Source organism: Accipiter gentilis, chromosome 9 (assembly GCF_929443795.1).
Source record: "Accipiter gentilis chromosome 9, bAccGen1.1, whole genome shotgun sequence".
Taxonomy (NCBI): Eukaryota; Metazoa; Chordata; class Aves; order Accipitriformes; family Accipitridae; genus Astur; species Astur gentilis.
Window position 1 is genome coordinate 40816580 of NC_064888.1, and position 21954 is coordinate 40838533.

General features: G+C 40.6%; 1 protein-coding gene across 1 annotated transcript in view; it reads right to left on the reverse strand.

Annotated features, from left to right (window-relative positions):
• ADAM12 (ADAM metallopeptidase domain 12) overlaps positions 1 to 21954 on the reverse strand; it is a 185732-nt gene that overhangs the window by 47110 nt on the left and 116668 nt on the right. The window contains exons 6-11 of the mRNA XM_049810931.1: positions 19600 to 19783; positions 15142 to 15207; positions 14160 to 14231; positions 12251 to 12420; positions 10959 to 11043; positions 5576 to 5724 (exon numbers count right to left, since the gene is read on the reverse strand). Of these exons, the coding sequence (XP_049666888.1) occupies positions 5576 to 5724; positions 10959 to 11043; positions 12251 to 12420; positions 14160 to 14231; positions 15142 to 15207; positions 19600 to 19783 (726 nt within the window). The remainder of the gene's footprint in view (positions 1 to 5575; positions 5725 to 10958; positions 11044 to 12250; positions 12421 to 14159; positions 14232 to 15141; positions 15208 to 19599; positions 19784 to 21954) is intronic.

Genomic DNA, 21954 nt, shown 5'->3' on the forward strand with positions numbered 1-21954 from the left:
CCTCAATAATTAAAGTGAAATTGTGTACTGAAAGGCAATTACTCAAAATTAGCTGTTATTTTCTACCGAGAGGCACAGTTCCATAAAAATCCTCTAAAATGATCAATAGGTGAGAGTTTAAATAATTGATCTCAATTCCATTTCTCCTTTTTCTTCACTTATGATCAGTACACAAAACCCAGTCCCCTGGCTGGAGCAGAGCCTCAAGCTATCCTGCAGCACAGGCAAAACACAAGCATTTCCACCCGCACGAAGTCACAGTGTTACAGTCCAACCTCCACTTCCCTGTAACATACGCATTCATATTTATCTGAGTAAATTGAATTTAAAACCTGACTGAATCAGAAAAAAATACTGACTTTAAATTCTAGCTGTGAAAATGGAAATGGTAACACGAGATCCAAGATAGGAACAGGGAAAAAAAAAAAAAAGGCAGGCATAGAGGGATTCAAGTCATTCTTTGACTTTTCAAAAGGAACATCACACTAAAAGGAACATGACAAAGAGGAGATGTTGTGCGGAGAAATTATCATAGAAAAGCTGCTTTCTTGTTAATGTTACTGGCCCAGACCTTCCTGTGTGGCACCAAATGGCTTTCTGTCCCTAACACTTTGTGCCATCACTGGGATGCAAACCAGTATGTGCCTTGGAACTCTTGGAACAGAGGAAAACCAGGTCTACTAGGGACCTAGATTAAAATCAAAGTTTCTGAAGAGATATTCTTTCATTCAAAAGTCTGTCGCAATGGCCATGCCCTCCCTCACGCATCAGCTTCTGCACTTCTTAAGTATCTACCACTCGTTTCATGTCTTGAAACAATCGCCCATACATAATTTTTTTTTTTTTTTTTCCTAAGGTTTTGTTATTTTAAATTCATGGTCTTTGAGGAGAAGCAATTTACACCCAAGGTGGAAATAAGAGTCAAAGCACACTTACACGACCTGCTGCCAGACTGCGTTTGATGTGCAGTAGCATCTGGAAGACTGGGCACAAAGTGACAGTGCTTGATGCTAGAATTCACGGGCGTTTGAAGGCATGCCCTTGCGGACACCGCCACGGTTCCTCAGCACAAGCCCATCCTGCCTTCCTACTATTTTTTTTTTGTCCTGTTTGCAGGGACAAACTCCAAACCGGTTGCATTTTCTGTTTGTAATCTCAGTGCAATGGGGTAAGTGGGGTCTGTGGAATGGGTGTGTAGAAGTCCCCGTGATTTATAGCTGTCAGGATAGCTGTCAGCCTATGGTTAAAGCATGTACCCTTCCAGGTCAGCATGAGGTATTTCATCTCACAATACATGGCTAGTGAAAGAAATGGGCTGTGGGCAGTAGGACAGAGCTGGAGAGAAGTCTCTCATTCCCATAGCCAGGTGCAAAGGGGGACTGGAGGAGAGACTACAAAGCAGCCCTTTCCCGTCATCCTCTTTTCTATCGGCATGGTGAAAAACCTGCTTCTCTCTACAGAGGTGCAAAGAGAGATGAAACAAATGGCTCTATCCTAGGAGCCTGCCTGGCATTTCAATTAGCTGTGGCTGGGATGATTCAGCAACAAGAAATGTTCCAGCAACGAGAAATCATCCTGGTAAGAGCAGTAGACTTCTGCGAGAGGACAAGGAAAGAATCTTTCCGTATAGCAAGTATTGGGGCTCCACAAAGGGATGGAGACTACAGTGGGATCAGCATCTGAATGACCTTGGTAAAACTAGCTGTCCTTGGCGGATTCCTGGTCTCTCATTAACACCTAAACTAGGATGGGGGGAACGGAAAGGCATCAAGGAATACTTTCTGTAAGAGGGAAGGAAGAACGTGTTTCCAGTATGCTCAACTTCTCCGATGACGAGCTAGTTGTGTAAGTCACCTATATATAAACTAGAAGAAGAGCATGCTATTGGCAAGGACACAGATGTGCGGGTGAGGGGAAGCAGAAACCCTTGGGCCTACAGCAGGGGAGAAGACTAACTATAAAAATTTTCCTTCCCTTAAGGCTGGCAAGAAATTTCAAGCATATATGAACTCTTAAGAATTCAACTGCTTTGGGACAACACACCCGATTTCAACCCCCATGGAGATACCTGTGCTCAATTTTGATGAAGGAGCACATAAAAAGTGCATTTCCAAAATTATTAAGTAAACCAGCGCTGCTAATTGGCATGATTTTGCTCCGCAGTTTGTGCTAAATTCTGCTTTTAGTTGCAGTGGTATAAATCTAGACTAATGCCTTGGGTTTCACCAGAACTCTTCTGTATTTATCTAGCTGTCAGGAAGAATATTCTCACTCCTAGGAGTGGAAACTTTAGGGAGATACTTGGAAAACAAGTGGAATACTAAAATGGCTTCACTGGCTCAGCCTAGTCCCTTAATTTTCAGATACTGCAAACTCAGTAAAAAGATTTGCAAATCTCTTTAAGACTCCTTATATCCTTCTTTTTCACTTGGAACAGTCTATGGTCAAAACAATCTAAAAGAATTGGAAGAATACCGTTAAAACATATGCATAAAAAAAAGCAACAATGTGTTAGTATTAAATATTTCCTTATTGATCCTATTTTTACAGCAAAACCCCAAACTTCTACAGTGGGATTTATGTGATTTCCATAGCAGATATTTGAATCTCTAAAAGGCCTGGAGTGCCTCAAATTTTGGGTTTTATGTGCTTAATTCCATGTTACACAAAATATATTTTACTAAAGTAGCAGGTCTTGGAGGCATCTGTAGCTCACACACAAGTGGTACACATCTTGCTGGTATCTTTTAAGAGTAAAAGCTATAGGAAGCTCATTAAAGGATAGCTCCAACAGAGTTTAAATTCCACACTGATCCCTGGAGATTTTTTCCACCGAGAAGTAATTTCCAAGACCTCTTCAAAGACTGAAACATAAGAACTGAAAGAAGTGGCAGTAATTAATGAAATCACTTTTAAGTAAAAAGCCATAAAACATTCCCTTTCGCTGCACAACCACACAAATGACTCCAAAATTAAGTTTACAGAGGCCTTTCTGTTGTAACCCAGATATTTCCTATTCTTTTTAGATATCAGATAAGGACTTCTTGGGGGCTCGTACTTTTTACACTAGCTTCAGCCCAAGGACTTTTTTTTTTTTTCTTGCACTTGTTAAATCTACCTAAACCCAACAGAAATTAGAAGACCACAGAGTGAGTGCCGATGAGCATACTGAGAGAGGAGGCTGTCTTTCTAAATGTATATGGCTTCCCTGGGATGCTCTTTGTTTTGATGTTTTTGCTAGTCTAAGAATGTATTTCAGGTAGGGAATAGTCACTTGGCCTTCCCTTAACACACACATATTTCCAGAGCTGAAAACTCTTCAGTGTTCCTTGAATAATGGTGCTCAGAGGAATACTACCGTTGGTCAGATGTTGGGCAAATATTCAAAGTGTTAATTTTAAATTGGTAAAATGCAGTTTGGCTTAAGGCATCAAGTATTCTCCCGGAATACTTATTACAGATTGACAGCACAGTATGAAGGTAAAGCCTAGGGCTATAAACCTGATGTTAAAATTTCCATTTATAAATCAATAATCACTGCAAACAAACCAGCCTACTCAGTTCTGTGAATGCCACAACGCTTCCTCGGGCACAAGTTGTATATAAGTTTGGTAAAAATCCAAAGAGAGCGTTACAAAGCTGAAGTGTACCTGATGGCCCCCTCCCCAAACTGTCAAACCTGTGGGGTGCTGGAGTTGGGCACGGTGTTTCTGAAGGAAGCACAGCCTTTAACTCGTAAAGTGCTACAGAAATCCCGACATAAAGTGAGCTGAGCTACTTGGACTCACGTGTGAGGAATATGCAGAGCGGCTACGCAAAAAGATATACCCACAGGACTTTGGTGCAGGTGGCAGGGCCAGGGAAGAGCTATCTAATCTCACGTTAGAGATACCTTTGCAAGACGAGTTCAGAAAGTGTCTAGAAATTTCAGTCCTGGGAGCATCTCCCGTGTTTATTTCCAAAAGCGGAGTAACTGGATGCCCCACCAGTAACTCAGCTGAGATGACTGAGATTTTTTGGGAGCTCAGAGCCCAGACTTGTCTGCCCACTGCTTACCAGCTCTCACACCACCTCACCTCAGAGCCCTGTTTCCAGTTTCAGTTTGTTTTCGCAGCGTGCATATGAGCATTGACGTGCTGCAGAATGCAATTCCATACGGATATTTACTACCTATTGTTTCAGAAGAGCCAAGTTCTTTTTCTTTCCCAAACTGTAGAAACCACTCGCATTCTCCGCACACACAACTCTCTTTTGTTTGTCTCTTAACTCGCTGTGCTTGGCCTCTGGCCAGAATCCCTTTTTCTGCCTTGAAGGAGGGTGACAGCACGCCTTTGAAGAAACGCCAAGGCTGCTGTTAGGCTGACCAGCAGGGAGCAATCCTGCCCAACACTCCCTGGCCTCTCCCAGATCGCTCTCCTTCTTTCCCACAAACAGGCAGTCTCGGAGAAGGCAGAGGTTAGAGCTGATCACAATTCCCAGAAGAGTTTTGAAGTTTAAGCACATGCAGAGAATGCTGGAGCTGGAAGAGACATCAGAAGATCATCTAGACCATCCTCTTGCCCTAAGGCAAATCCAGCTGCACCTATAAGACACTGCCGACAGATATTTGTCCGACTGGTTCTTTCCAGCTTCCAGTCACAGGCAGTAACATTTCTGCAGGCAGCGCAGTCCACCACATCACTTACGATTAGAAAGCTTTGGTAAATCTACTCTCTCTTATTGCAATTTAATCCTATTAGTTCTTGTCTGCATATGGACACGGAGAACTCATTCATTATATCGTTCAGCTTCTAACAGTACTTTAAAATACAGAGAAGAAAGCTGTAACTAGTTACCCTGGTCACGGTGCCTGTACTTTTTGTGTCTACAAACCCAGTATGCTTCTCTGTTAAGATAGCGCCTTTATCATCAGCAGAGTGACTGTTCAGCACTGACTCAGAGACATGACCATGGGTTCACTGGCTTTATTTCCCACAGTGGCTTATATCTTTTCTTGGAAGATCTCCCTCCAGCCACTGAACAGCCCTAACCTGACTGACCTTACAGATCTAATTTGCTCATGCTAAAACTTCTACACGCTTATAACAAGGGGTGAAATGCAAAAGTTTGTGCAAAACTAAAACCGTTCTCTGCACAAGACAAAGGCTTTACAGAGAGTCTAATAATATATTTCCTGCATTTACTTTGTTTCCTACACATTCATCTTACTCTTGGCCTTGGGACGCTGCTCATTTCCTATTATGACTGATACTTAGTTGGCAAGATGAGAGAAGGTGAAATTCTGATTCAACACTTGCAATGCAGTTTGGTTTGTTGGTTTTATTTTAAATTAACCAGTTGCTTACAGCATTTTTGTCTTTCCCACTGGTAACATGGAAATAGAAATGTACAACGGTACGTATCGTGCTCTGATAACGAGTTTAATTGTTTCAGCTTGAGGGGGATAACTGCGAGAAGATTTGACAAGTGTTGAAAAGGTTTTTCTTTTTTCCCTTTAAATGTCCCTGAGATGCCAAATGAAACTAAAAATTTTCCACTATAACTGTAACTTGCTAGTGCTTACCCTCGCACTTACCCAGTAGACGGGTTCATGATGCAACCCCCTTTATCGGTAGACGCTTTGCAGTTACAGCCTCTCTCCAACGTATCGTGATTCATTCCAAAATTGTGTCCCAGTTCATGAGCCAGCGTGACTGCTGCACCTAGAGGGTTTTCTGAGTGATCCTTAAAAAACCCAAAAGAACTAGTCAAGTCAAAATATAAAACCAATTCAAAACACACATCCCCCCTCTAAGGTCCCATTGCCTGTCCTTTGAAATGTTTTATAAACTTACCAGCTGTAGTTACACTGTTGTTAAAAGTACACAATTTTAAATTCATCCACATTTACCAAGTGCAGACCGGGAATTTCAGGACAGCCTATTTGTCCTGGCCATCCAGTTTCCCCAGCACATTAGACATTCGAGACCATTGGCAGCTTTGAACATCTGGGCCATCTGTTTATTCAGGGCTTAAAATTCCCCTGCCCAATAAATCCCCCAAACTCCCAAGACTTGGCCGTGGCAGAACACAGTCACCCAGGTGCGGAGTGTTGGAAAGGGTAATCACTTATGGCTGAGGATGAGTGTGATGAGGGAAAAGCGAGAAGATCCTTCATGTCAGGAGGTAAATTACAAATGCAGCAAGAGACTTCACTTGGTCTATTTAATATTCTTCAGACTGTTTCTTTAATACCAAGAAGTCCAAGATTTCACAAGCTTTGTAGGAAAAAACGAGTACCTTTAAAAACCTCCTTTTTAAAATGAAACGTCAAAGCAAGAGAAATCTTTGATGGCATCTTATTAACACCTATGAATATTCTAAATTTTGCAAGTGTCAAACTGAAATATTAACATTAATCCTCATTGCAATGCTGATTTTTGGGACACTTATTTCCGAGAAATTCACTGCATGATCTGATTACAGGCTGCTGATCAGACTGATTTTTTGGCTTAACCACAAGTAAGACACCTTTCCACATTGATCATTTTCCTTGAGGGAAAAGAAAATCCGCTGTACTCATATGAAAGCTTTCCCTAAAGGCAGAAACATGTAATATAAATGCACGATCCACTATTTATCAGTCAGTAAATGGAATTACTATGTACACCTGCCTGCTCTAAAAGCGTATATGAATATATTCAGTTTAAATAACTCTTTTAGTATCATCTAAGCCAACCTTCAGCCTAAAAAGAAGGGAAAGTTAAAACTGTCTAAAACATTAGCTATATATTAACGATGCCCTTAATGTGTGACTTGGGGTAGATTAAGAGTTTCTTCTTTCATCTCTCTGTGCTAATATCTTTAGTAAATCATTTCTCAAACAGAAAACAAAATAAAAAAGAGAATACAGCCATTCTGAAAACAAAATACTACTCCTTGACATTTGGAATAAACTGAAAAGAATTTTATGGTTTAACAAAGGGTTTCTTTTTAGTTTTTTCTGAATTTTAAAATTTTAATATAAAAATTTTGTGACTAATATAACAGCCAGTTTGTGTGCAGTTATGTTCTAAGGTGCCTGTTTGCTGAAGGAAGCTGTACAACCCGTACTAGTAAAAGAACCAATGGAGTAAACCTATGTAGCAAAATGATCTGTAATAATCAAGAAAATACATACTCCTGCACAATGGTTACATAAGGAGGTATCTAGATACTAGTCACATACAGATTGATTTATCTTTATACTTATAGTAATTTATGAAACATTTAGAGAATTCAATGTAATCAAACCCAATGTCATAAAAAGAGCACAACTTCTCACTCAACTGGAAAACAAACCAGAACCGAAGACCAGGAAAACAATGAAATAATTCCATATAATTTACCAGTGACACATTGGAGTGATGCCTTGAAATGTGGGCTATGTGGTCAAGACAGAAGCTCCTCCAAGCTTTGAGCTACCTAGACAGATGACAGAGCTCAGTTTTTCTTTATTTTGCCCATATCTCTTCTACTTACTGAACAGAGATTATACTCATCTGAAGACCTCTAAAACTGGCAATTAAAAATAAGAACAAGAATTCACACAGTCTGCTCCAGAACTAGAGCAATAAATGATCTGAAATGTAATTTGGGTCTTGAATAGGCAAACAATTATTACAGCCCATGCAGTTCTCATTACTTGCTCAGATCCACTTGGAATGCAATTTTATCAGTTTCTAGAGAGGGTTTTTAAAACAAGGAATGTGATTTCTCAGCAAAAGAGGTTATTCAAAGACAGCATAAATGAAGATTATCAAAACAAACACTGACATGTCCCATTGATACTGAGACCATTTAAGTACCACAAGGACTAAAGAAATGAATAGCAATGTGACTTTGATTTATTCCATCAGGGTCTTTTAACAAAGTTAACTTGAGCAGTAAAAGTCATTACCAAACAGTTTCACAACCACTGAATAAGCAACCATTAAGACATTATAAGCGGTTGCAAAAAACATGCAGCTGCTTTCAGCTGGACGCTGCCTCATTCCACTGAGACCCAGATCAAATCGTAACAATAAAATACTGTCACCTACAGCTGGAACAGGCAAATGCCCCAATCCTGGTGCTTCCATGCAGATTCACTCTGTTGTAAGAATAAGTTTCCTAAAACACACTTCTATTTCATTTAAGCAATTCACTGAAATGTGAGTGCCTCAGTTCCATACTTGTCATTTAGCCTAACTTCCCACTAAAGTCAATAGAAATTTGGCATGAGTGAGAATACTACATTACATTACAGCAACGCAGCAATATTTTACTTTTAAACCCATTAATTTAGTGGGCACTCTTTTGAAACAGAATGAAGACTGAATCATGTGTCAAAGACTTAACTTTAATGTCAAATTCGGTTTGGTCTTTCTACAACACAACAGAATCATCACGGTAAAATAAAATGATAATGCTGTTAAGACACCAAAAGCTTCTCACGCTCCGATGCCTGCTCTCCCCACTTTGAATTTCTCTTAAAGTTAGTGGAAGACAGGGTGTCACCGACCACTGAGAGGATTCAGCCCTATGTAAAAGTAGAGAGGGGCAGGCTCTCAGGGAGGCATGACAGAGGAATTTAGATCATATAGTAGAGCTGAGTAACTACAGAACCAGTCAGGAAAATCAGATCATGCAAGGATGACTCCTGTTTTTGTATTCAAATGTTATTTCTCATGCAATCTCGCCATCGTCTCTTCTTTCAGGTCGGTTTGGAGACTGGGAGCTTTTTGGTATTGAGTGTTCGGGCTGGGATGGGTAAGATGTTGGCTGAATTATGAGGATGGCCAAATGTTCAGTTGCCCAGTGTTGAGGTGGTTGAGCGCTACAGCTTCCCAGGTTAACAGTTATTCATTATTTCCTTTGTGCATCTTCCAAATTTAGAGCTTTCTTCTGTAGGTACTGGTATGTGTAAAATTTTTCTGTATACACCTGAATTAGCCTTTGTTAAGGAGGGGGGAAGGTTGGGCATCTGCCCATTTGGGTTTTGAAGGTGCGTGTTTGCTTGTTTGGGATTTGGTTCCTTTTTGAGGATTTGCTTAAAGAACTGGCAAACATTTCTAGTGATGCCGCGCAAGCCTTGAGTTAATTTGCACCTCAAAAGTTTCTATCCACCGAGGCGGGAGTCTCTGGGAAACATCGCGCTCCCCTGCACGACTGAAGCTGCAGCCTGGCCCATGATTCATACACAGACACTGGGTTTCTCCTGGACATATAAATCAGTCTCTCTTCTGTCAGAGTCCTGAGAGTACTTTAAAGAAATGCTGATTCTTGTTTTCTTGTTACTGGAATGAACTATTTTTTTTTTTGTTTCTGTTTAAAATGACAGTTTCCAGAGTGACTAGGACTGACTTTGCAGTAAAACACACTGTAGCACATTTTAAAGCTTATGCTAAAAATTTAAAGGACAAAAAAGTCATCATTAAGGGCATCTCTGACTGCAGATAAAGCCAAAGCAGCGACTGCTGGCCTGAGGGTGAAACGGATACGATGGGGCTGACTGCCTCGTATATGCTTTTGCCAAGATTTGGAAGTGCACTGGGAGACTCCTACAGCCTTTTCGTCCTCTTTTCCTCCTTTTCCTTCTGTACCTATCCCCCAGGTATCCAGTGAAAAGCTGTAACACCAATTAGAGACTCAGCTTCTAAAGCTACCAAGAGACTGAAGCTTTTGTCTTTTCTACAATTTTGACATGCCTTTCTCCAGATTATGTGATTTGATTGTTCTTTCCCATTTTTTCCTATACCTCAGCTTCCCTGCTCACCTCGTAAATCCTCCCAGTCTGAACCATCTGTACATCATCTTCCATGAATGCACACACCACCCCAGCTTGGCTTCTTGCCCACTTGTCCAAGAGACCACAAAGGAGCCCCGCATTGTGGACCGACCTCAGCTTGCACGCTAATTAAGAAGGAAAGCGATGCAGGAGCTTCAAGGGGCTTTGAAGAACCGGGAGCTTTGAGACCATGCAAATTCTGAACGTTGTGTGTTCCTGAGCTCCCACCTCATTTATGTAGGGATCTACAGCTCAGGTGTCCAGCAGAGCTGGAGAGAACTACCGCATCACCCAACGTGCTGGAAGTCTGGACAAAGCTCTAGGAAACACAAAGGTTTTCAGCACGTGCAGGCTGAACTCCGAAAATATCTAAGAGGTTTTTAGGGCTCCTTGGTTTTCTGCTCTGGGCTGGAGCTCTGAGGTCACCAGCTGAGGCTGCAAGTGGCCTGCAAGCTCTGGGAGTCCACATCTAATTTTATTTAAAGTACTTCTACTGCAAAGCTTAGTTAACACAAAGCTTCTCCCCCTGCTTTTGCACAAAACAGTTAAAAATTAAAAAAAACCCCAAAACAAAAAACTGAAAGAAAATATTCCAGAACTACTTCCAGAAATTGGCTAAGATGTTTACTTGTATGTTCATCGTGTCTAGCATCTAACAACAGCATTACCAGTAATGTATCTTTGAGAGAGGCTCAGGTAGAATAAATGTTGCCATTGTTTGTTCTCGTTGTCTGGCAATGTAATAAAAGCACTGTGCTGCAAAAATGGAAAATAAGGCCTTACACGGGAAACTCTGTAAATACAGAATAAAATCAATATAATAAAAGATTCAGGATAGACTGCTGTTGCCTGTAACACTAGTATACCCAAGTGCATAGTGAATACATCTTCTGGTTCTCATCCTTCACAGCACCTCAGCACCTGATTTAATGATAATTAGGAGCAGAGGATTCTTGCAAAGAAGTCATACTATACTTTAATGAAATATTTTGATTTTTTTCACTATGGAAACTATCATTTACAAGCAATGTGCATGTAGGTATAGATAATATAGAGACTGAAAATGGGACAAATGGGGCTGATGTTCTGGTACAGAATACAGTACTGCAATACTTGAGATTGTGTCACACCGGTTGGGCCAGTTTCAAGTCCCGTGCTTTTAACCACTTACCATGACGACCCCTCCAGACTGCTCTGCAGTGCACATGCTCATTATGGGCGCCATGCCAATGGTGGTCCCTTGGAAGTACACCCCGCTGCAGGAGAGCGGGAGAGGAGAAGAGGAATCACAGAGTCACCATTCAGCGCCAAGATACCGCCCTATTATTTTCACTCTTGTATTTCTGCCAATCTCAAACAAAGATCCCATTTCAAATGCGTCAGCTCCAGACATTTGCAGGTTTGAAACGATGAAAAGCACAGATTAGTCATGCCGACTTGCTGAACCGACAATAAGAGCATCCCTGCTATGAGAAGGATCCATTTGATCACCATCCTTTGGGTTCTGCAACAGGACCCCTCTTTCCTTTCTTTTTTCCCTGACTGAAGTTGGGAATAGAAGTACAAATATAAAAATAATGTCTCTAGCTCAAAGAAGGGTTATTTTAAGGCAGTGGGAAGTTTATATGCTACTTGTTATAATATACAGCCTAGAATGTAATCATTCCAAGCAAAGTATTATACACAGAGACTCCTCAGATATCTCATGAGGAACAGTTTGGAAGGGCTCACTCTATTCTTACACAGCTAATGTAGGAATATCGATGTAACGAGTAAAGAGCTCCTTTTAATTACTAAGATGTCAGGTATTTTTATCTTTATAGTATAAAGAATACTTCATTGATCAAAATGATACCCGATTCAAGAAAGAGGTGCTTCTCTTACTCACTTTTTTTTTTTTTTTTTTTAAGAGTGCTTTTACTTTGAGCATATTTACTCAATTACTTTAATCCAGGAAATAGCAGCAGGGTAAAAGATGTGCATGATTTAATTTTTAAGTCACAAATGCAAATGAATTGTCCACTTTAGATTGCATTTTAAAGTTTACTGAGGTCTTTCTACTAACAAACAGGCTTCACACAGCGCCCCCTTAGCTCTACTTTTGGGGTGAGGGCAGGACTGCCTTTTTCAGTAACAATTTAGACTGAGATCAGCTTAAACCACTTGTAAATTCATACCCTAAGTGTTTAGCAGCTTATTATGCATCTACACTTCTACATGAGTTGTATTCAGGAAAAGCCTACAAGTAGTACAGCTATTGCAGAGCTGTGGAAGGAAATTAATCTGAAGCATCTGCTGAAAGGCTCTGCAAAAGGCTTTTATGTTTGATGTTTGCAGAGGGGAAAGACAAACCCTCAGGAGCACAGATGTTCCTCCCAACAGCTTAGCAACTGGGGAAGAATTCAGCACAGCTATTCTCAAATCACTGAAACCCCAGCGATATTAAATAGAGTGTGAATCTACCTTATCAGCTGTGCATTGTCATGGGCTTTACGAGGTAGTAGTTTTAGCTTTCTCCAGTCCAGAAACTCATGGAGGCTGGTGAAAGGGTCTTGAGAAATAGAGCACTTATCCATGTCATTCCATACTTCCACTCCGACCAGGGCTACTCGAATATTTAGTGGCCTATAGAACTGATGAGAAAAGAAAAATAGAAACACATCTCTAAAACCCATTTTAGACCACATTTGATTAGAATATTTCAGCAGAAGCATGATGTGCACATGAACCTTTCTTGCAGAGGCTTAAATGGTCTCTTCTCCAGAGCACGTGTGAACACCTGACAGGACTGACTCAGCCAAAATGTTTCCGTGACTTACAGAAAACAGTTCTGACCTGACTAAATACTCATAAGGCATTCAAAGACACGCAGAGATATGCTCCTTCTCTATGGTCCACCCAAGTTTGGTGTCTTCCTTCAAGACGAAACGCTGCTACTACCTTCACAGGTCCTTCTCTTCTGAACCAACTTGTTGCTCCGGCAGATGACTCCCTGCATGGCTGCCCTCCCTCGCTAGCACCAAGGCCGTTCAAGAGGTAGAGGCAGCTGTGCTGTACCACGGTTGTGACTCAAAAGAGTAGCTGAAAATGCAGCCGGAGTCATCAAGTCTTGCTCGTGGCAGATAAAACCAAGTGATTCTAGCACTGTGGGCTACAGACACTATTATGCCACTGGTAAATGCCACAGTTGCTGCAAGAGCGGAGACGGAGCAGCATTAGCAATGGAGCGGAGATAGCAATTCTAATGTGAGACTAACGTGAAGAAGGATTCAAGAATCAATCAAGTTCGGATTTGGCTGACAATCTGAGAAAAGCATATACTAAATCTTTGTCTTGTTTATATGCATTACAGTCATTTGGATAACATTGGCATTTGCTGAGCATAAATTAAGCGTGAAACATAAATATATTATAACATGCAAAATTAATTTTGAGCAGGTAACATATAAACACCTGTCCTCCAGTAATAAGTCAGCAAGACAATTATGGAAGAGGTGGAGGTGTCTTCAGCAGCTTGTTTTTAATCAAGAATGCTTCTCCTTGAGTTATTGCCCTTGAAGTATCACTTGATAAGTTCTCAGCTAAATTAAGACTCCCTCAGTTATAATTTCACTACTGGACTCCTAATTTTTCCTGGCCATACTGCACAACAAAAATAATTTTTTTTTTTTTTTTCAAAAGACACTCTAGAGGACACTTAGCATTTATTGTTTATTGTCAAGAAATTACTTAAATACAAAAAAATCCAGTGTGTGTCTCTTTCCTATTGCTCTCACTCAGCCATCAACTTCTGCTTCCTTAAGCACTGCATATTTTTAATTCTGCTGTCTTCCTTGGGCTATATATCTTATTGATCGTGTCTTCGCAGGCCCTTTGCTGGCCTTACAATTGGACCGTCCCCTGCTCCTGCAAAGGAATGTGTTCTCCAAATTCCTCCTCAAAATAATCATTTTCCTATAGGTTGTTCCATATGTGATTATCCCCACCCTCTTCCCAGGTTAATAAAATCCTAGGGCGAAATTGTACTTCTCCTTGGGAATAGTGCTTCCACAGATATATGCATCCCATAAGTAGCAGAGCAGAGCTCACAGCTCAGTATGTTGAAGGGCATATGAAAAGTTTAAGTCTACTTTTTCGGGGTTTAGTGGTTGGAGAGGACCATTGCTCTGAAATACTGGCGTATTAGGAAAGCAGCAGGGTTAGCTCCTTGGAAGGGTGGGTGGATAAGGAGATGTGGCAAAGGTTGTGAAAGATGCCGATCTAAGCACTGTGGCTTTCTTAATTTACTACTAGAGAAACATAGATTTCACAGCAACATCCTTCAGAAAGTGTAATAAGTTTGGAAAAAGTGAAATAATGCTCGTGTTCTTACCTTATCAACATAGTTTGCAATCTCTATCAGCCTCTGCTTAATTTTTTCCACATCTTTGCCTTGCCTCTGAAACTTGGAATGTAAAGGATCAATGCACTAGCAGCACAAATATCATAGAGTTTCCCCCCAAAAAGCCACCTTACTCTGCCAGCATGGTTGGTGACCTTTGGGAATTACACAGTGCAACCAAAGGCCACTGCCAGTCTCCTGTCAGCTTCATGGGACCACGGTCTGCCTCAGAATAACCACAGGCTATGGGATAGGATTTTGGTTCTCACTAAAAGATTTTAAAACCCCCAAGCCTTACATCAGGATCTTTCAGGGACTGCTGTTTTGTGAAAAAGAAAAGGCTCTTCTGTTAGCTGTTTCGGCTCTTGCAGCAGAGTGGTTGTAATTCCCTAACTAGCAGTGTTCAAGGAGACAAAAAAAATGTAAGCGGCAAAATAATTCAAACCAAGATTTAGATCTTTGGCTGCCGTTCAACACTCTGGAACGTTTCTACAGCCAGTCCTGGTTATTCGCTTTGAAGCTCTCTTTGCAAACCGTCAGGAAGGCAGTCGTGCTTCATGCAATGTGATGGTAAAGTACCGCTTCAAAAGCAAGTGCAGGATCCTACCGTGTCTTCCAAACAGTGACAGTCCCGCTGAGGGCAGAGTCAATAGCAATGAAGACTTAACTAGCTCAAGGAGATCCTGAGCAGTGAATTTGTATTTTCCTCTTCTTCAATTATTGCTAGATATCCCAGTTATTTAAGAGTTAAATTCCTTATGAAGCATTCCGAGAAATTTTGGGGTTGACTACCAGTGTTGTTCTATCTTAATACTGCCTTCCATTGCTTAGGCCTAATTAGGGAAGAAGCTTTACTTTTGAAAACCATCATATTACTGTCTGAAGCACATTACTTGCAATACCACCGTCGCTGAACTGAGCTGCCCGTTCCCTACCCATGCTTCCCATATTGTTTCAGTTTTAAGTTTCTTACCTCACGATTATCTGCCACAATAACAAGCTCCACATACTTCGTTGTCTTCAGAGTTTCCCTCTTGTACTGCCAAAAAGATGAAAATAGTATTATTTTTTTTTTGCAATAAGTGACCCTTGGAATCAGCTATGCCTCAGTCCAACAAAGTGCTTGCAAGAGGAGAAACACAACATCTCAGACATCCAAAGATTTCACTACATACAAATTTTTATTGTATTCCTTCTCCTCATGGAAGCTTTCCTTTTATCTACTACAACAGAAATAGTCTACATGGTACTTACAAAAAAAACCCCAGGATTTAATCACAGCAAGCAGGAAAGTGGTGCAAAGTCTCTCTCAACCTTTCAGCTTTCTGCAGTTGAAATGTTTGAGTTATCTTTCCTCACAGGAGAGTATCATCTCTAGCAGAAAGACCTTTGCTATTTCTAAGGCACATTTAAAGAAATGATGAGATGACTTTTAGCAAAGATTTTGCACAATAGACAAACTGGCTACTAAGAAAAATGAGAGATAAAGGGATATTGAGTGAAGCAGAGAAGAGATCAAGTGGTCAACTGATAAATTATGTAGGAAGAAAAACCCAAGAACAAAAACTGCAGAAAAAAATGGAATGAACTGTCAGTGTCTGGGGAAGAAGACTAAGGCTCTAAAAACAGAAGGCATACACTTCATTTTCTATCTGTATATTCATATAAAACAGCTGGTCATGCTACTTGCAGCTCTAAATGCAGGTCTAAAAGAATCATAATGCTTAGCTGCAAAAAGATCACTGAAGAAAATGAAATTATTCTGTAATAGTGCTAATCATAGCACAGCTCCTCTGCTACCCTGAATTTAAGTGACCTATAATGCCTGTAAAATTTCTGTGATTTACAGCAGCTGAGCATCTATTCTGTCATTCCTCCCTTGTTTCTGGAATAAGACAGGGAAAAGAAGGCTCAGCGGTATATCTGATCTTCATGCCAGAACTTAAGGAGCTTAAGCAAGTGTATGACCTACTAATGACCACGATGTCTTGAACTATCCCAATGCTCTATAACCTAAAACGTGACTAAAGCTTTCCAAAGTAAACCGCTCCAAGGCAAACTGTGTGCTCCCCTAAGCTAAATCAGGGCTGGACATCACCTTCCAGCCAAATTTCACAAAGTTTTCTTCCCATTACCAAAGTGTTCCTCTTTGTTATCTGCAGATTAATGATTTTGTATGTTTTGCAAGCAGCACTGTGTTTAAAGTGACAGATGTAACCTTTAGTAACTCTGACTTTCGAACTGATATTTAATAGTGTTACACAGCCTTCAAACCACAATAACTGGAAAATAGCTAAGTTCCATTTGGACAGCATTTATGAACTGAGAAAGCAATATAAGCTACCTTTAATGAACTAAACACCAATGATACAAACACTTCACGGGCGTACACTTATTAGGGGGTCTCACAAACGAGCTCAGGTAGATATTCTTACACCTTCTCCTGGTATTGGGGTTCTCTGTCACCTTCTTGTGCTCTACTGGAGGTAGCCGTCACCGGCATGGGGTCACGGTGTGTGCACAGATTTGGCGCACGTGCCCGTGCCTCGTCTGCCACACAGGCCATCAGCAGTGCCCGGTGATATGTTGGCTGGGAACCAGGGCACCAAGGAGACAACATCTCCCCTCCTGGAACAGCAGCAGATGCAGTATCAAAGGGCCTGCCGTGTCTCGGTAGACATCAGCGGAACCTACAGTGCTCTGGCAGAGGTCGATTTACCTCTCTGCAAAATATATCAGACACGAGTGAGGTGCCACATAAGGCAAATGACCGTGTGGGTGGTGTTTGTGATGGAATTGATCTCTCGGACACTAAAAGTCTTACATAAACCTGAAATCTATTATGTAGTCCTGACCAGAGATGTATCCCCAAGGTGCCTCAAGTCTTCTTCCAAATGAAGGGTAAAAGATGAGACATGAAAATCCAGGTACAAAGATATAAGAAGAGCTCTGGTACATCAGTGAGTTTAAACCATTTACTTTTTACCGAGAGTAAAACTGTTTGGGCTGGAGAGAGTTAGCCTGAGAGAAATTGGCTAGCAGGCTATAATCATGTAAGCCTCTGGTGACTAACTTGCATAACAATTCCATTCCTGTGATTTGCCCAAAGGCTACGTGCATTCCTTGGATACAATATTTATTTATAAAATATACCTAATTGTGACTTCTTTCAGCTTGCTTTCTGCAACCAACTACATCAACGCACAATCCATTGACTGAGTTAATCCTTCAGAATTAAAATGAAGAGTCAGTGATACAGCCGTGATAGATATACACAACGGGAGACAATATGCTTTGCTCCGCTGACCCTTGTCTTTCTCCCCTGCTCCTGCCACACCTGATCCTATCACGGAACTGCCATCCCATGCTGCTGTAGCTCTTCCTCGTGCTTCCCTACATGGGAATTGGCACGGCTTGGATTCACACTGCATTGTTGCAGCCTCTCTCTTTCTCCATGTTCCACTTGCCCAGAACAGCTCACCTGCCTGACCCATGGTCCACCAGCACCACCAAAATGGCTTTTTTTTGTGTGGCTACAGAGAAAAAGCCATACTGTAGGGCTGTCTTACGCATTAGGCTTGCTTTCCGTAGGATCCTGCCTCAACGGAGCTCAACTGACAAACACACTCCCTGCTGCAATTTGAGGGTCCACTGAGTTATGAAATGACCCAGTATTTAGAGAGACCGAGCTCCAATGGGGCAAAACATGTCTGCACACATCTGCTACATTATCTGACTTGCTCTATTAAATCTCACGTTTGGATCTGGGAAGCCGAGTCTATTGTTTGTCCCATCATTTATCTGTATTTAAATCTAACCCGAAGGCTAGTCTAACTTTGCGATATATTGATCTCGCATCTCAGCTCTGCTCAGTAAGAATTTAGTGTAGGTACTTGAGTGAAGGGTCAGGGGAAAAAAAAAAAACCCAAACAAAAAACTCTCCCAAACCTGTCAAGAAACCAAAAATTTTCACCATGCCCTGGACCTGAGATTTCTGCTTGCTTCTGTCACCCAGTGTAATTTGGAGCAGCCTTATGTCTCCACACTTTGCAGGTCATCTTTATTCAGTATGTCCTGACAGCCTACTTAGCTGATGACAAGATTGAAGTGTGAAAACTTACTCCACGCATTACATTTGACAACTTTCAAAATTCATACATTAGAAGCGTATCCAACATACTCATTATATATATTGTACCTATCCATATGATGTGGCTGTTGACAGGTTTTATAATTATGTCCACTGAACCACAGCAAAAATATTTTTCTGATATTTAAGGTGTATTCTGGCTCGTAGTTGAAGCCATCAACAAAATGTGAGAACCGTGAGGGTTATAGTAAAATTGCTTTGATTGTATCAGCTAGTTGCATGCACACGTTTTATTTCCGTTTCCTAGTGTTACCTTGATTACTTCAGTGAAATTCAGTCAAAAGTCAGAAAGATTTTGGGGGAACCTTAATAAAGCTGTGAAAAGTACTTTTGCAATGCTTTCAACCTACACACATTTTTAGAAATATGCTTAGCCCATAAAATGCTATATGCAAAAGCTAATGCATTAGATGTAATATTTATTATTCCTACAATGTAAAATAACATAATTCTGCTACATAAATAACATCTAGGGATGCCATTTAGGTTGCTTTCCTTAACAATTAACTTGATGCAAAGGCTTAGTAGTATATGCAAGTATAAATCCCAATACGTGACATTTAATAAATGCTGGGGGCAGATTTGTATCCTTGTATAATTTCCAAACACCTAAACCAGTCTTTTCTACAATCCTCATCCAATATGCAGATGAACTTATTACAGTATTTCCTCTTCCTGATTTTTAGCTCATTTAATTTTCTACAGTTTCCATTAGCTAGATGCATTTCATGTTAAGTGCATTTCTTCCTACATAAAACCAACTACGATAATAACATCTGTAAAGTAATACAGTGAGAATTTGTTTTGCCTGCATAAGATACTTTCTTCCTAGAATGGAAAGGTTCAAAACCCAATATTAGCAAAATATCACAGTTATCATGCTCTCTTCCATTTTGGGTGGGCAAGAACTTTACCAAACATTGCTCAGTGTTTTTATGGGGTCTTAAATTCTGGCTATGATCATACATGAACCAAAATATATTACCACAATATGAAACCATAAACTTTTCTGTGCCATCTCATTACCAAAAAGAAAATAAAAAGCAAGCTATGCATGCAGGGTCAAGAAAAAGTAATAAACCTTTAGCAAATCATGTAAGTATATGCTTAATTTTAAGCATGCACTTAAGCACATGACGTCAACGTAAGTTGACTATATGGTGTAAAGTTTTGCTCAGTAGGGACTCTTTGTATCAAAGAGTTACGGCAGGCGGTAATTTGGAAATGCTACCAGAGATGTACTCGGCAAACCACAAACATCAAAGTGCGTCGTCCACCTACCCTGCCAGCTTGAGAATGGTGCGATGTGTCATTGTCACCAGCTCTCATGGCAGAGATGTCCAGCTGGTGCCCACAAGATCCTGGGGCTATTTTCAGATTCTCTGCTCGGTAGATCTTGTGTTCACTTGTAGCACCTTCTAATGGCTCCAGAATGTAGCTTTTGTTTTCAAATACAATAATTCCCCTGTTACAGAAGAGAGCAGAGTAAGATACATGGTTTTCAGGAGCTAATGTATGTTTGTCTACAACAAAGTTATAACAAGTTTTAATAATGACGGAGCATGAAAAAGCAAAATGCTGATTTACAATGTCATGGTCGAGTGGAGCATGAAACATCAAAGCTGTATATTTGTCATTGCAGTACACTATACTTTAAAAGAAGCAATGGCTCAAAGAAAATTTTCCTCTTCTGAAGTGCTGTACTGCAGAGCAAAATTATATTTGTGTTTTATGTGTTTTCCATTCTCCCAGTGATGCATTGCCATTGCTGAGTGGAGTCACGATGTGTGTGCTTCTGAGGACCCATGGCAAACAGTAATGAACAAAAGCATGGTGAAATGCTTTTGTAAGAAAAGCTACAGAGTGAAAGTATTCATTATGATCTGCAGTGTACATTACACCTTTTAAGCCAAATGCTGATGCAAGCATCAATTCTGCCAGATGAAAGAGCCATCGCAGTATCAAAATGGATTATTAAATACTGCACAGTAGGGCAGCAGACCGAAGCTCAGATACATGAACCGGTGGATTCCTGTTTAACTCATTTTACTACCCCAAATAATAATTTTTACAGCAATACCACCTACTCTCTGAGGATCTCAAAGATTTTCCATCAATGAAAGCACTCTTGTTGCACTACTTGATGCTACAGTATGCAAAGAGGAAAGAGAGGTTTAGGAAGAAAAACGCTACCTTGCTCCAAGAAACATGTGGAAGAACCTAGGATATGTAGCCAATTCCAGGCTTCAGGTGCTGCCTCTTAACCAAAAACCTGTCCCCCTATATACTCCAGACAACTCACCAACTAAAAGCCATGCTTGGGTTCTTGTGCCGGGTCCTGCCCAATTATTCTGAGCTGCTACAGTAAAACAAAGTTGACAAAAGGTTGAATATCTTTCCAATAAGGCTGTTCTTTCAGCTCAGCACAGGAAATACAGGCAGTGTGGTACGGGTGTCCATGGTCTGCCCATGCTGGAAGAGGATTTCTGGTACTGTATGCCATAAAGTAGAACGATCTCCAACAATACCGCTGTAATTAGTAATTAGAACCACAACTGTAGGACCACAGAGTAAGAAGGCTGCTCTGCTGTACATTAGGACTGGCACAGCATGAGGAGGCATGAAGTAGGTTTACAGACAGGGCTCAGGTAGAAATTACTGTAAGAGAAAGGAATTTATTATTCTGTGCCTAACTTGCGAATGTATAACTTGCATCCTGAGCACATACTGCCAAGCACACAGGAGAGTCCTACATAATTCCTACATCGAGCTGGACACCAGGTTTTGTCACGTAACTGTGTGACCAGAGAAAGGTACCCTTTAAAACCCATTTCTTTTTTCTAAACTAAGGATAAGGATTTGCTTATGGGTTATTGTAAGCATCCGTCTATTAACCACTACACTGCATTACTAATTTCTTCCTGTCTTTAAATGATGAAGGCATTAATCCTTAAGCACTGGCAAGGGTTCAGCAACAATAAATACAATCTTCCTACCTGGAATTCCATGAAACTTTTAATTGGCAAAGGCATTCTTCCTCAATTCCTCCTCTAAACTGCTCTATACCGTCTATATATGCTATTAAAGAGCAATCATTTTCAGCCCAAAGCTGGCTATATTTTATTAGCGTGTCTTTTTAGTGTATAGGAAGTGTCTGCTCTTTTTATTTCTGTCTGTACCGTAACAAAGGTAAGGTACTACAACCATTGTGAGACTGATACATGTCTCTATACAATTCTTCTGCAGAAAGCTAAAAAAAGAAAAAAAGAAAAAAGGAAGAAGGGGAAGGACCCAGAAGCAGGTTAATGACACCATAAAGACTGGTTTAAAAATAAAAAGTAAAATTATTAGGAAAAAGCTGCCCTAGCTATTCTATTCTTAGCAAGATATGATGAAGCAGCTCAAAGTTTTTGGCTTCTTAACCAGTTAACTGAAATTTTCATTCCAAGCTGACTGCACAGTTTTGCTGCAAAACATCATTAGCATCAGTTCAGCCAAGGCAACAGATGACCATTTTACTGTTAACTAGAACAGCTAGAAGTCCCAGAGGGAAAAAAAAAAAAAAAAAAAAAAAAAGTACTGGAAACCCGTGATATTAAAGGCTGTGCAAAAGCATTCACAGAAGACCGCCTGCTT